At 38.1% G+C, this 15,031-nt stretch overlaps 1 protein-coding gene across 1 annotated transcript in view; it reads right to left on the reverse strand.

Annotated features, from left to right (window-relative positions):
• Positions 1-15,031, reverse strand: part of MICU2 (mitochondrial calcium uptake 2) — a 147,944-nt gene that overhangs the window by 36,106 nt on the left and 96,807 nt on the right. The window contains exons 3-5 of the mRNA XM_033051706.2: positions 5,578-5,609; positions 5,392-5,467; positions 669-716 (exon numbers count right to left, since the gene is read on the reverse strand). Coding sequence (XP_032907597.2) covers positions 669-716; positions 5,392-5,467; positions 5,578-5,609 — 156 coding nt within the window. The remainder of the gene's footprint in view (positions 1-668; positions 717-5,391; positions 5,468-5,577; positions 5,610-15,031) is intronic.

Below are 15,031 nucleotides of genomic sequence, written 5' to 3' on the forward strand. Positions count from 1 at the left end.
AAACCAAAAAAATGCCTGTTCCTTGTAAATAAAGCAAGTACCAAACAAAAGTTGTTTTAAAAAAAAGTGCCTGAGAGGAAAAGGAAGGAAGCAAAGCAGGGGGGACAGAAATACATGTACAATACTTGGAGGAAGTAAAGTCAAAAGGAACAGAGATGTTTAAGAAAAAGGAGTTACAAGTTAGACAAAAAGACACTGAAGAATTCTGCTGTGTATGTATTGCATCCATTGCAAATGTGAACGCAATAAAAATGGGCAATGACCTTTGAAACACCACAGCAGTTTTTCACACCCCTGCATGAGCTTACTATTGTCTCATTGTCCAAAATGACTAAAACTACTGTCCAGAAGAAAAATTATTTATCTTCCCATCCAGTTCTTCTTCTCTTTATTATGTGGTTCCATAATCAATGTCTCTCCCCTCTTAGAGGATTTCAAAAGACTTTTCTGATCCCATGGAGTACCATGATTTTTGAAGTATTGCTGGGGGCCAATGATCACACTCCTGTCCATATATATTAATGCATTGTCACTCTATATACAATAAATTTTTATGTTTTACCATAATGCAGAAATTTAGAAGCTAAAAAATATCAGAAGAAAAGTTCCTGGTAAACTGTTAGTAGCTAAGTATTTGTGCCTACGTATTGTAAATATGTAATACTTACTCGTGAGAATTGTCAGCAAAAACAGATACTCTGCATATGATATCAACCCTGAAAAAAACAGTTTAAAAATTACTTGTGGAAAAATCCAAAATGTTAAAATTTGAAAAAGCAAAATTTGAAAGATTAAATCTTACAAATACGAAAAATCTAGTATGACACTGTATTACATACGTGTATTAAAATAAGCCAAGTTAGTATTTAATGAATTTTTCACTTCTGTTTTTAGTACTCTGGAGGCAAAATTCCCTAACCTGAGACTCATCAATGTTCATGTCTAACCAAGAAAGTAAGGTTTATTTAGTATTAACAAAAGGCCTACACTAAATCTTTGGATTCTCACTGAAAACATTCAATGTTTATATAAAAGGCAAATAAATTAAATGTGCTTTGTCACATTTAGTACCTGGGAGGAGACCTACTCTAACATTACGCTGAAGGATCAAAGTCCTCCATCCTCTGGCAGGCTCGCAAAAGGCGGGGAATAGCTTCCCTCTAATTCTCAAGAGAACGTGGCAACACGCAAAGCTGCCAAGCTGCTAGATTGTGCTGATAGTACTGCTGGGCCCTGTGCCAAGAGGAGGCTTCTTATTTTTTTTTAAATAGGAACATGTCCTTTCTACAAGGTGAAAGTATTTTCCCCCCTTTTGAAGGAAAATTCCAGTGTTTTCTTTTGAAATACCGCCTTAAGTGAAAAGCCTGAACAAACACAAAGATGTGATAGCGTCAAAATAGAGTGTGCAAGCTAAAGATAGAGAGTGCAGAATGAGGGTGGCTAAACAACAGAATCTGAACCATCTGCCCTGCAATAATGTTTGGGGAAAAAATGTAAAGGGCTTTTTTATAAATCGCTTTTCAAAATAACTGAGCTACTTTTAACTTGTGAGCTAAACATTGTATAATGCTGAAGCTGCTTAAAATAATGAAGTTAAAACATGCCTATCTGTGCAAAGATAAACTATTTTTGTAATTTATATTTAGTTAATTGATAGATAAGGAACCCATTTAAGCTTCAGTGATAAACAATTAACTTCTGATAAACTACTATGCAGAAGCAACAGCATTTGTATTTGACCTCAGATAGTGGCTTAACACTTCTAAGTACCAGAGCTCAGAAATATTAAATTGTTAAATGCAAGAGTTTGAAAATCCAAGAACACGTCTTAGTTAACAGGAGGTCTAATGCTGACCCTGTTGCCAACACACTGGTTCCATAGCTCAGCTTTCCTCTCCATCAAAATGGGACTATTTACCCCATCATCCCACGTGAATCATGTAAATCAGCACAGTCCACAATCATACAATACACTGTGGAAATAAAAAACCACTTTCATATCAAAGACTTAGTTTTGCTTACAAGTTTTTGCATTTCTGTCTTTGCAAGAATGGAATTTATTATTTTCATTGCTGTAAAACTTGGAATTGTATTCTTAGATGAAACATCTAGGTTTCTACAAGTTCAAAACCAAATAAATAAAGAACTCCCATCCCATTTTTCCAGCTTATATGCCTAAGACAAGATTAAAAGCAAAAAAGGGATAGAAACAAATAGGGGGTGAAAAGAATTAAAACAATTAGTATGGTAAGTAGTGATCAAGATTCCTAATTTTGTTTTGTGTGTGACACAGCAAAAGAATATTCAAAGGAAGAACATAAAGGAGGACAAGGAGGCACCTTCTCAGGTCAGTATAGAAAATATCTCCAAGTCAAGGACTGCAGTGGTGTCAGTTCAAAGATCCCTGACTGAAAATGTAACCACCAAGCAATGAAGGACAGCATTACTGGGCAAGGAGAAATAGGAGTCTGCCCCTCAGCTGTCTTGAGATGCTCTGCATGGGGATAGCCTAAGGAAGACCTGGAAGCTGAAGACAAAGTGGCTTAGGCCACGTGAAACAGAACAAGGAGAGCCCGGTGTGGGGATACAAAATAAGAGATGAGACACTCAAAGAAATTGTGCAAGAAAAACGTGTTTATCAAAGCTTTTGAAAGGATATTAACATGGTATATTATGGTTGAAAAAGTCTGAGAAAAAATAAAGTTGTAATAATTGAGATTCAAAATACTGAACCCCTGAAGAGTTTTAGCTTTATGTCTAGACAGGGATCATTATATCTCATAAAATTTTGCAGAAAGAATCTGCAAAATTTTTACAGAGATGGTAAGATGTGAAGAAAAGATCAATTTAAAGACAATACCCTGCTGATTGGGTTAAGGGAGAAGCACCAGAATTGAAGAGGGCTGGAAAGAGAAGCCTTGCAAGAAATGGCAGGAGTAAGATACAGACTCTGTTTTCATCATCTCACTGTAATCTAACTGAAAAGTTGCTATAGTGAAATTGATAAAAAGGTAAATATAATAAAAAGATGTACAAATATTCTGAGTTGTTCTTTAAAACCTGACTCAATGCTTTAAAGAAAATTCACAGCCTGCCTCATGTTTTCTGAAAGACTGATTCTACTAAAATAATTTATCATAAGATTTTTTAATTTGTGGACTAATTTCCATTTAAAAAATATTTTAAATTTATTGTCCTTCTACTACATGCAGTGAGTGGCCAGCTTACCTCATTCAGAAAGTAAATGAAATATTTTGGTAATTTTCTTTTTTATTCTATAATGATCATTACAAAAGTACTCAAATTAAAAGATGTCATGCAGAAAACTTTAAAAACCTTAAATAAAACAACCCACTGAAAATTTAATTCATATCCAAGGAAAATTTAAAAGATAAAAGCTTCACACACTGTTGAATGACTCAGCATACTTGCAGCCAAGAATGTGAAGTTTGCATTGGCAAAATACTGTCATTTTCTAAAGCTAAAGGAACCTTCCCTAACCCTCCCTAGAAATATCTGTCCTCAAGCTTAGTAGCAAATGCTGACAGTACAATATTCTTATTGCTGAATAAATTATACCTACAAAATATGACACAAATTTTAAAACTCTCCACTAGAAGGCAGAATTCTCTAGCATTACATTTTACAAACCAGGGTGATGGCAGTTTTCCCTCTCCTTGACATTTAAATAACTATTTGATGGTAGTTAAAATAACCTCAGCTAAACACCTGGACAGCGGTAGATTCATTATTCTCGTACTTGAAAAAGCATAAATATTTTCTTTTAAAATAAAATTAACACTTTTAAACTGTGATAAAAATGCATCTCAAAGCAAAAGCATCAAAGTCACTGAACAGGCATCATGACCAAAAATTGTAAAATCTCTGAGTGTTGTGGGGACATTTGGATGACTGCACTGAATGTTTCCGCATCATCTTAAACTCCTGACTGACCTTTGAAGGACAGAGTTCTAATCAAGGGCAGATCTTTGCCAGAATGCAGAAGACACCAACTCTGAGCATATCACTGAGTCCACTTTCTGCCAAGCACTCAGCTGGGAGAGGTGCAGCAAGAGAAGGTTGCACTGATTTGCTGTTTTCAGCAAATTTCTCTTTGTGGACTCCTGGTTTTCCCAGGCAGCATGCTCTGGGGATTTGCAGTGCCCATCACTAGAAAAAGAAAGGCTCTAAAAAAGCAGGTAAAGAGAGAGAATATCCAAAAGTTCAAGACTGAGAATACTTTAAGCCAAATCCTGTGAATGCATGTGATGATTGGAAAAGGCAGGGAATAACTCTTTAGTCATTTAAAATCCAGCCTTTCCTAGGATAGGAAAGAATTGTTAATTTGTTCAAAGATGTTTCAGGACTTTTGAGGTGTGCTGGGGGTTTCAGGACTGTACTGAGAAGCAAGGCACGCAGATGGAGACCCTTGCAGGTCTGCACAAGGATGCAAGAAATGAACTGCAGGCAGAAGACACTGTGAAGCCAAAGGATAGGAGAAATGCTGTAGGCTGAGATCAAGGGCTGCTCTCTTGGCACAAGCTTCCAGCCATGTCTGAGGATCTGCTGTGCATGGAGAAAGCATGGCTCATGCCTGCCAAGGAACTGCAGCAGGGCAACAGCAGCTTTATTTTCCAGAAATATCCACGGAAAAAGGGATTCTGGCTGAACTGTGTGATACAGAAAGTTTGTGAATAGGCGCTCTCGGTCTTTCTCATTAGTTTGGGAATTTTGGTCTTTTGTTACTGTGAAATGGTTAATTGCTCATCTATTTGGTTTTCTTGATCCTCTTGTTTGTTTTCTCTCTTCAATTAATTTATGTTAATGAGATGTTTATTTGGTGTTCTTTAATCCCCTGTTGTTATACTAACAATATCCCAGCTTTTAGTTTTCTCTTTATGTAGTCCAATATAAAGTGGAAATGTTGGGTGAAAAGAAAACAAAGCACATCAACACTGTGAAGGGTCACAGAACTCCTGAAAAGAGAGAAATAAGTTCAACTGCTCTTGGAATCAGGGATACCACTTAATGTAACTAGGTACAAATTTTATTTTTATTCTAAGTTGCCATGCATTTGAGTTATATAGATGAACAGTCAGGTTATTAACAAAAAATCTTAAAAGTCCATTTTGCATTCAAGTCATTCCTTTAGCCCTCTTCCAAATAGGCTTTTCAGTTTCTTTCATGTCTCCTCCTGCACCTCAGAAGGCTTTCAATTCCCAGCCTCTTTACTCTCTCTTGCATAACTGAGAGATTTGCCAAGGAGGCAGCTACTGGCAAGATAGGGTTGAAATAAAATCCATGAAAATGTCTTTAAAAATACATTCAACTCATACCATATAATGAGATAAAAAGCAAGATGTATTTTTCAGTATCAAAAGTGCTCATTACCTTTATCACCAAGCTCTCTAAAAAAGTTCGGTCCTGGTTTAGCTTTGGCAACATGCACCAGTGCAGCATCTACCTCCTTTAAAGACACAAACAAGAAAATATAAAGCCAGTTTTGAAAGAGACAATCACTTCAGTAAGAGAAAGAATGCAAGTTCTTTTGAAGAAGGAAAAGAACATTCTGCTTACCTTTTTTGTCAGTTTCTTGGCTGAGGCTTTGCCTATAATAAAAAAAAATCCTCATTATTCAATAACAAACTGACTTTGAACTTTGATCAGGTTCTGTGGCATTTCTTCAGATTTTTATGGGAAAATGCTAAGTAATATGAAACAGAATATTTCGCAACAGACAGCTTGTTTCTAATTCCCATAATGATCATGAAAGGACAAGATTTAAAAATAATATGAGCAGTCTGCTCAGATGTTCTCTCAGCCTAGATTAAACCACAGCCCACTTTCATATCGATGACCAACTTACTAGTATGACTTTGCATAATGCGAGTGACAAATGTTGCACAGATTCCAAAGCAAGACTATACAGCAAGGAACAGCTGTACTATTTACAAAGGGATTTCCATGCACACATGATAGTCTTTGAAGTGCACGTTGAGTATGTGAAAGCTAAGAAATACTAAAACAAACAAACAAACAAACAAACAAACCCTAAAACCAAACCAAACCAAAAAAACTAAAAAGAGAATGAAAATGTTGACGTTTCTATAAAGTAGAAGTAAATTCAACAATTCTGCTTTCTGAAAGACCATCAGATGAAAATCATGCAAACTCCTAAGCGTTTCTTAGCAGGTTCAAGTGTATACACTCAAACAGGGGAGCCACTGTCAGTATATGTAATGCTCCTGTGTAAATGACATTTGAGGAGCTGCAATATATCAAGAGTGGAACATTCCAGCTGGTTAGGCAGGGATCACAGAAATCCTATGGTCATGGACCTGCAGGAGCTGTCCATGTCCCTTCTCAGTCTATGTCCTCAGCACTTCTCATACCGTTCTCCAGACCCTGTTGACTTTCACTCTTACCACTCTCAGCCCATCATGCTCTTCCTTCATCACCACTTCTCTGGATTCCAGCCAGCCTTTCCCTTCTACTTATTCACACTGAGTAAGCACAAACCGAGCCACTTGGATGTGCTCTGTGGACTGGTGCCCCTGTGTGCAGCAGCCTGCTTTGCTCCATGCTCAGCCTCCAAGGTTACTTTGCTGCTTCACAGGCATTTTGCATCCAAATGGTCACAAGTGCAGCACCACTATCTGGAAATGGACATGATGGAGGCAGCCTGGTGAGCAGCTGTCAACAAACATCTACCAAGCATTTTCAAAGGTCTGTAATTTGGCCAGACCAAGGTGCTTTGTCAGTAAAATAGTGAATTTCGATAGTGCTGGCAAATGCGTATCCAGCTGCAAGGGATCTCCATTGGTAACTTTTGGCTTAGAACACCTCAACCAGCACTAGCTCATTTTTTAGCACAGGCAAACCAATACCCTGGCCTCTGCTCCCTCAACTAGCAGTAACAGCTTTGCTGATAAATTCCTCTCCCCACATCCCCTCCCCCAAGTCAGCCTAAGGCAGACACCTGGCACATAACATTTCAACACAAATGTTTAAGTTTGAAAAAAGTTATAAGCAACTAAAATTAGGGTTTTAATACTGGAGTGTTGAGTGACCCCAACAACAGGTGTTGCCAGTACCACCTGTTACTGTGGATAAATACATTTTTGTGCAATGCCTATACATGCATTTACACCCATACACACACACATATATAAAGCTCCATAGGTAGATACCTTCTAAGTAAAGCAACGCAAGAAATCCTTTACTTTGCCTCATTTGAGACAAAAAAAGTCAGACTAATAACAGACTGGGAGAAGAAGTAACAAGAGCTACCTCCAGCTGAGTCCCGAGCAGTGTGATGTAACACTAGAGTTAATCTAGCACCAGTCGCCGCTGCAGACCAATTTCATGAATGGTTGTTGAGCAAATTAAGTGATTTAGATCTCAGCTTTGAAATGTCACTGTTTCTGTACAGCACATTTGAATATGAAACTGAACTTCAGCTGGTTTTTTGGCCCTGGCAGACTCATCTAGAGACCAGTCTTACAGAAGGGAATAGGCTGTAGGTCAGTGAAACACAGTATCTGAAAGAGAAAAGGAAAATCACCCTGCAATATTCTTCACTGTACATGCTCCTTGTACTTGCTGTCTGCACTGAGGCCAGCCATACACTCTTATTTATATAACAGCAACTCCATTCATTTAATTCTCCTGGTGATCCCCACATCTGGATTGACACCTGCTACCACAGCAGTGCACTGGGGAGTGGCCTTTCGCCAACATTCAGGAGGATGATGAAGGGAGACAAGCTGAACTCTGCAAGCTGAAACAGCAAAGGCATTGATAAGTGGTGCAAGGTAAGGAGAAAGCACTGGGAGCTACAGCTGAGACAACAGTTGGCCAAGTTTGTGAGGCTCTACAATTGAGTCTGTGTTTCTCTTCTTTGTGTCGCACTCAGCACAACAATGCTGAAACTTTTCAGCTACACGGTTTTGGGGAACAACATATCCTTACTGAGAATTACCGTATCATGACAAAAATTTAAAAAAGGGAAGGGAAGTCTTTTGTAGATGTAAGGACTCTTAACCAGCCTGCAACTGCCTAGAGGTCACAGAAACGGCTGTGGAGACATCAACATCTGCTCTCTTGCATCCAGCCACAGCCACCCTCTGGAGGATATTTAAGATGCTGACGTGTTGACTGACCTCTTTCAGAGGTGAAAAGACAGTAACAACAATCATATAGAGATGTTCATGCTACCCTTGCATGGGTGAAAGGACTGGTAAAGGAAAAGAAGTCTTTGCTGAGTGGCAGAAGAGAGAGAAGAGTCATGATCACCCCAGGACACGGTGAGAGGCAGCACCAGGTGGGACAGAATTGGTCCATGCAGTGACTGGACAAGAGGCAGCTGCTACAGTCAGACAGGAAAAAAGGTAGGAAGGAAAGAGACAGATTGAGAGAGAAACAAAGAGATTTCTACTTTTCAAAGCAGTAAACACAGCAAAGTAATAAATATGGAATCTTTTAATGGTGTTCTTCTCACATGGGCAGATGTCAGCAAGCATGCGTACTGGAGGGTAGAAAGTTTTTGGAAAAAGCATCCCGACACAAGAGACATTAGTGTTATCTTTCATACTGGGATTTGTGTAAGATATTAGAATATAATCTTATAATAATATAATAATTTTAAACTGTAGAATGAGTTTCTCCAATAATTATTTTAATGTTTTCTAAGAACTACATCCAGTTATATTTTATCAGTACTGTTACCATATAAATCATGGGTGAATACTCAAATCTCTGTTTTCACTAGGAAACATACTTCTTGAATGCTAAGTTAGATCTTGGTGCTTATTTTCTCAATTTATTTACTTTATTTACTTATCCCTTTAAACAGCAACAAGGAAAGCTCTATTAATATGAAATGTGCAGCCCTCTGAGAAATCAGATCTTTTAAGACTGTCTAAAATAATTAGGAGAAGGTTAACTCCTGCAAAGGTTTGAAAGTTTTCTTAGCCAGTTTGTACACTGAAGGAAAAAAGTGCCTCTTTTTTCCTATGATACAAATATTGGTGCTATCATTCCTCACACATGACTACAAATAGATCAGGATCTAAGTCTCTGAGGACTATGGGCAATAGATACAATTATTAGGGTCTATGTAATCTAATAAATAAAAGATGATTCAATTTTCTTTAGTTTTATTGCTTTGCCTTAATAGATTCTTACTAATTAGAAAATTAATGATACAGTACAAAACTTACTTGTAGTAGTTAGAGTCTTACTTTGATATGAAAAAAGAAACTTGGAATTTTTATTGTTTTGAACTTGAATAAATGACGACAACTTTTTATTTTTTTTTCCTACAGACCTGCCACAACTGTTATGGAATGCTGGCTTAAATGACAGTGAGTATTTTCAAGGGTCTCTACATATTTTACAGATGCAATCACTTAATTTTCACCACCTACATCACATTCGTGAAACAAAGAGGTACAGAGGCACTTTTCATGGACACAAAGGCATTTTAGCTTTTTAAGTTGTATGAATACCGAGTCTAACGCACAAGTTCTGTGCTGCTAGCCAAGAAAGTTAGTTGACAACTGTAATTAAGAAAATACTGCCAAGAGCAGCTCCATCAGTCTTAATTTGCCCTTGGCAAACCTGGGTATTTTGTCACTTACATTTCTTACAACAGAAGTGTTTCCATCACCTATCTTTTTTTCACACTAAGACCTAGAATGGACCTGACATCAATGTTAGGATTACTGTTAGGAAAGGGCTAAATTAAACAAGGCTGAACTTGCACACACAGTAAACACCCTTTTACACCTGTAGAGCTACGGAATGGCTTAGATCTGACAAAAGATGCTTAGATTCAAAGAATAAGCAAAATCACAAAGATCAACAACTCCAACAACAATAATCAAAGGACAAAGCAAAAGTAGTTACCATTATTTGCAAGAAAACATAATTGTACATATCTGCAAGATTGCTTAATTTTTGTAATATGGAAATCTAAATCAATTTTTGAATCAATCTTTTTCCACAGCCTAAAATTCAAATATGAACAGTATAAAATAGGTATCTTTTCCTAGAAGAACAAACTCCTGTCCTTTTTATCAGTAAAGTCACTAAGATGGTTTGACCTGAATCTCTTTTTAGCTCCATTTCAAACAGACAAAATTACAAACAAAAATAAAAGAAAAAATTACCTCCCAGCTTTTTAATTTTGGATGGCATTTATTGCTATCTTTGCTGGATATTGGCAGGTTCAAGGTCATGCTGAGGTACTACAAAACCACTTGGGTTTTTTAATGAAAAATTAGGACGAGGATAACATTAAGTACATTCACAATTGAAGCAAACTCTCATTTTGGATGGGATTACAGCACAGTCCTAATCTGAGGATCAGGGCATTTAAAAAACCACACCCACTGTATGCAGCTCATGCTGTAGCCTTTACAGCAGAGCCCATCCTGCAGCCTTGCCTGCCATGGGAACAAGAATTTGTATTTCTTTATAACTGGTTGCCAGCTTTCATGCAAGCTGAACTCTGAGAATCCTGCACCAGTGAGCTGGGTTAGATAAGAATTGTGTATGTTGATTTCCTTGGGGAGATGCTGTTAAATTTCTGTTTAAATTAGCCTGAAATAGAAGATCTTTGAAATTCAATAGCTTGTATTTAATTCTCAGCTCTCTTAGATAATTTTAATGATACTGGACAAATATGTTATATTAATAAAGTGTGCCTTTTTAACCTACCTTATTTTTGTTCTCATTCTTTAAAGCTCTTCTATGCATTTATAAAGTACTTACTGCTAATGAAACCAATAAAGGACAAAATTTCAAGCCAGTAATTAGTTCTTTAAGGCCTCCTTTTGAAATACTAGTGATATTGGAGATAAATTTGAAATACTAGTGATATTGGAGATAAATTAAGGACAGCAAAAAATTTTAAGTCCTTTGGAAGGCACGACAAACCAAGTGGTCAGATTGCTAGGCTAGCTCCTGGCAAACCAATATCTGAATAATAAATGAGCATGCAATTTAAATGAATTAAGAATCTACTTCAGCTAGAAAGCTTTTACTGAACTACTGCATTGCAATTATTGAAAGATAATTGATAAAAGTAATTTCAGTCACATGAATTAGTAAATTGAACCACCTGAATTGAATTCAAGTATGCCCAGTGGAAAAGGTAATTTGCAATAACAGAAGCTTCTGCTATGCTTTACAAAACAAGCTTTGCATCTGTCCTTCTTTATTTAAAGCAATTGCTCCTCTGAGGAAACAAGAAATACAGAGCACTGGGATGGGGCCAGCACTGGCAAATCTCCATTTCAGAAGAGCAGTTGCATCAGAGCAAGTCAACACCAGGAGGTTTCTCAGTGAGTCAGGCAGCCCGGGGTAAAAAGGGTGGGATGCTGATGGATGCAGGGAGGAAACATCAAAGGATGACACAGTCTTTTAGGAAACTGAAACAGACAAAAGAATTAAGATAAGCAAGTTTTCAAAACCTCTTAAAAGAAACCATGGCGAGTCACCAGGAGTTCCAAAATAACCAAAGGCACTAAGGTAAAAGCAGATGCTGTGGTGCCCACTACAGTGCTTGCAAACAGCTCAGTCCTCGGACTGTAGCAGGAGTTTGTGGGAATGGCAAGGAGAGCAGGGGAACACCTTCTCCTTGGATCTTATCCAGGGAAAGTGAATCCTCCCAGATCTGCTGTTTTTCTAATAACTTATCCAAGGCTGCAGGTAAGGAAAAGCTAAGAATGTGTTCAAACTTCCAAACTTACTACAAGACTTGTACTTCAAGGACACACAGGATACAGAAATAAACAACTCCCAAAACACTGGAGCAGTCTCAAAGGCTCATAGTAAGGATAGCCCTGCAAAGGCAGCATGAGAAGTGAGCTAAGACTTCATGGGAAACACAGAAGCAGCAAGAAGCCAAGCAGAGAGCACAATTTCAGCTGAGCATTTCCCCTGCAGGAGAGGTTGCCAGTCCTCTGGGCAGACAGAGCTCAGCACTGGAGGGAGCATCCAGAAAAAAAATGTATCATGTGAAATGCAAGTCCCAAATAAGCACCTCATGCTTGGTTCCTCTGGCTTCATTTAGATGTCTAAAAATTAGGTGCCTAAATTAGTGATCTCTGTGGTGCTTTGCTGTAATCACGATGGTGTGAGGACTTACACAGAAAAAGGTTTATAATTAACTTTGAAATCTGCTGCTCCTATTTCAGATCTGAAGAAGAGCTCATATGCCCAAAAGTTTGTCTGATTTTCCATCTTAGAGTAACTGGTCTAATAAAAGATATTATCTCTGCAAACTTCATCCTGACTAATGACCCTAGGCTCCCTTTATAGTCAAGACAGAGAAACAGAACAGAGAAAGAACAATTTGTTCCAGGTTGAGACAGGTGTTCAATCCAGATTTTGCACTTACCTGTTTCCTTCTTTTAAATAAATGCTACAATTACTTCCTCTGACCTGACATTCAGTTTTAATATACTGAGCAGGTGAGTCCTCCTGCATGCAACCAGATAACACATACTGCAAATGCTTTCTGTGTTTGTTACATCTGTAACCTGTTTTTTCCAAACTGCTATCTAGCAGCTCGATGTTAGCAGTGCTAAGGGCATGTATTCTCTGTTTTAATAGGAACTTAATCAGATGCAAGGACAAAGTTTACTACAGGTCAAGAGATGGAATGGCTGCATAATTGCAGCAATTAAGTCTTATAAAGGACAATTAAGGTTACCTGGAAGGAGCTGTATACATAATACATATTTCTGAGACCAGAAGGGTGGAGAACAATTCCTGCAATTTACAGAGGATACTATGCAGTGCAGACTTCTGGTATAGATGGCATTTCCTAACTGCACAAAACCATGGACCTTCCCACAAAGAGCACACAAGCAGAGCCACAACCCCCCAAAATTCCTGTTACATTGTTTGAGATTGTAGTCAGTCCTACCTAGCAAAGAGAACAGTATATGCTAGACTATGCCTTCAGGAAGAATCAATTAATGAACATTGATCCAACTTTGAAACAAAGAATGTAAAATTTGTGGTTTTGACCCTTTAAGCCATCATCTCATATTGCTAACAAAACCTAGTTTTTAAATACTACAGTGTCAGAGAACATGCTAGGTTAGGATACTAACACCAGATGAAGGTAAACTATTATGACAGCCTCCTAGCACTGGAGGTTTAATTCTGTTCCTCTACTAGGTGGTGTTAGAAGTCATGATCCCTGGCCTAAGGGTTCTGCAATCTACTTTATGGCAAGAGAAGATTATTATAGAAGAACAAATAAAGAGGGGTAAGGACAACAACAATGAAATGACACAGTTAAAAATCTGATGGCATACACAACTGGAGCAAATTGCATCTTAATTATAAGCAGAGATTAATTTGGATTCAGAATGAAAACGTGTGCAAATCCTCCCACAATCAAAATGAAGGAAGACAAGGTCAATGTCTTAACAAAGCCAGAAAGTGATTCTTATCTTACTATGCAAAACTTGATTTAAGCTTATGTACTCAATATAAAGCACCCATTACCACAGCAGCAGCCGCTCCTTTTGCCTCATTCAGCCACTTCCTTTACAATATGTGTTCTGAAGATCTTCCCTGTCATGACAAACTTACTTTTCACATGCATGTCACAAAACGCAAAAAAACCCCAATAACTTAAAGACTAAGCATATTAAAGACTGCTTTTTACAAATTGGACTCTCCTGCTAGCAAATATAACTGAGGTACCAGGTGGAGAATTCATCTGTTATGTGGGAATTTATCGTTAGGATAAAGCTACTTTACTAACCCTGGAATAAGAAAAAAGAAGACATGTCAGAGAGAACCATCTTTTCCACATTTTTCCTCTGATGAAATTTATCCCCTAAGCAGGAACTGAAAATAATTTCAAACTGCATCAAATTATATGAAGTACTCTTTGATACATACTGAATATTCCAACATGAAAGAATTATAGATAATGCCAGAAATAACCATGTGGGTCAACTACTGTTGCTCCCAACAGACTTCGGCTCATGCATTATCTCATCAGTTTAGGTGCACACATATACATGTTCATACATTTGAAAAGTATAAATACTAAAATTAGTTTGGAAAATGGCCTCACGTTGCACAAGGGGAGGTTTAGACTGGAAAAAAATTTTTACTGAAAGGATTGTCAAGCACTGGACCAGGCTGTCCAGGGAAGCTGTGGAGGTACCATCCCTGGACGTACAGGTGAATGTGTTGCTTAGGAACATGGCTTAGTGGTGGATTCCACAGGGTTAGGTTAATGGTTGGATTTGATGATTTTAAAAATCTTATTAACCTTAATGATTCTATGATTCTATAATTTAGCATCAAAATACAATAGAATCACTAAGGTTGGAAAAGACCTCTAAGATCATTGAGCCCAGCCATTAATGCAGCACTGCCAAGTCCACCAGTAAACTGTCCCCAAGTGCCACATCCACAAGTCTTCTGATCACTTTTAGGGATCGTGATTTCACTGCTTTTCTGGGCAGCCTGTTTCAATGTCTGACCAACCATTCACTGAAGAATTTTTCCCTAGTACACAGCCTAAACCTTCTTCGTTGTAATCTGAGGCCATTCCCTCTGCTGAGCCTTCCTGCCCTCCAGCAGATGAAGACTCTCAACCAACTTGGCATCAGCTGCAAACTCACTGAGAATGCACTTGGTCCTCTCATCCAGATCATGGACAAAGATTTTAAATAGAACAGGTCCCAAACTGCTCCCTGGGGAATGCCACTAGTGACCAGCCCCCAGATGGATGTAACTCCATTCAGCACCACTCTCTGGGCTTGGCCATACAGACAGTTTTTTACCCAGTGAACAGTGTACCCACTCATGCCATGAGCAGCCAGCTTCTCCAGGAGAACGCTGAGGGAAACAGTGTCAAAGGCTTTTTCAAAGTCTAGGTAGAAAACATCCATAGCCTTTCCCTCATCCATTTGGTAGGTCAAAATTAGTGAAATTAATTCAACTTCTTTGTTTATGAAAAAGTTTGCTTCAAACTTATTCACCCAAGCAC

This window comes from Catharus ustulatus, chromosome 2 (genome assembly GCF_009819885.2).
Source record: "Catharus ustulatus isolate bCatUst1 chromosome 2, bCatUst1.pri.v2, whole genome shotgun sequence".
In the NCBI taxonomy this organism is placed as follows: Eukaryota; Metazoa; Chordata; class Aves; order Passeriformes; family Turdidae; genus Catharus; species Catharus ustulatus.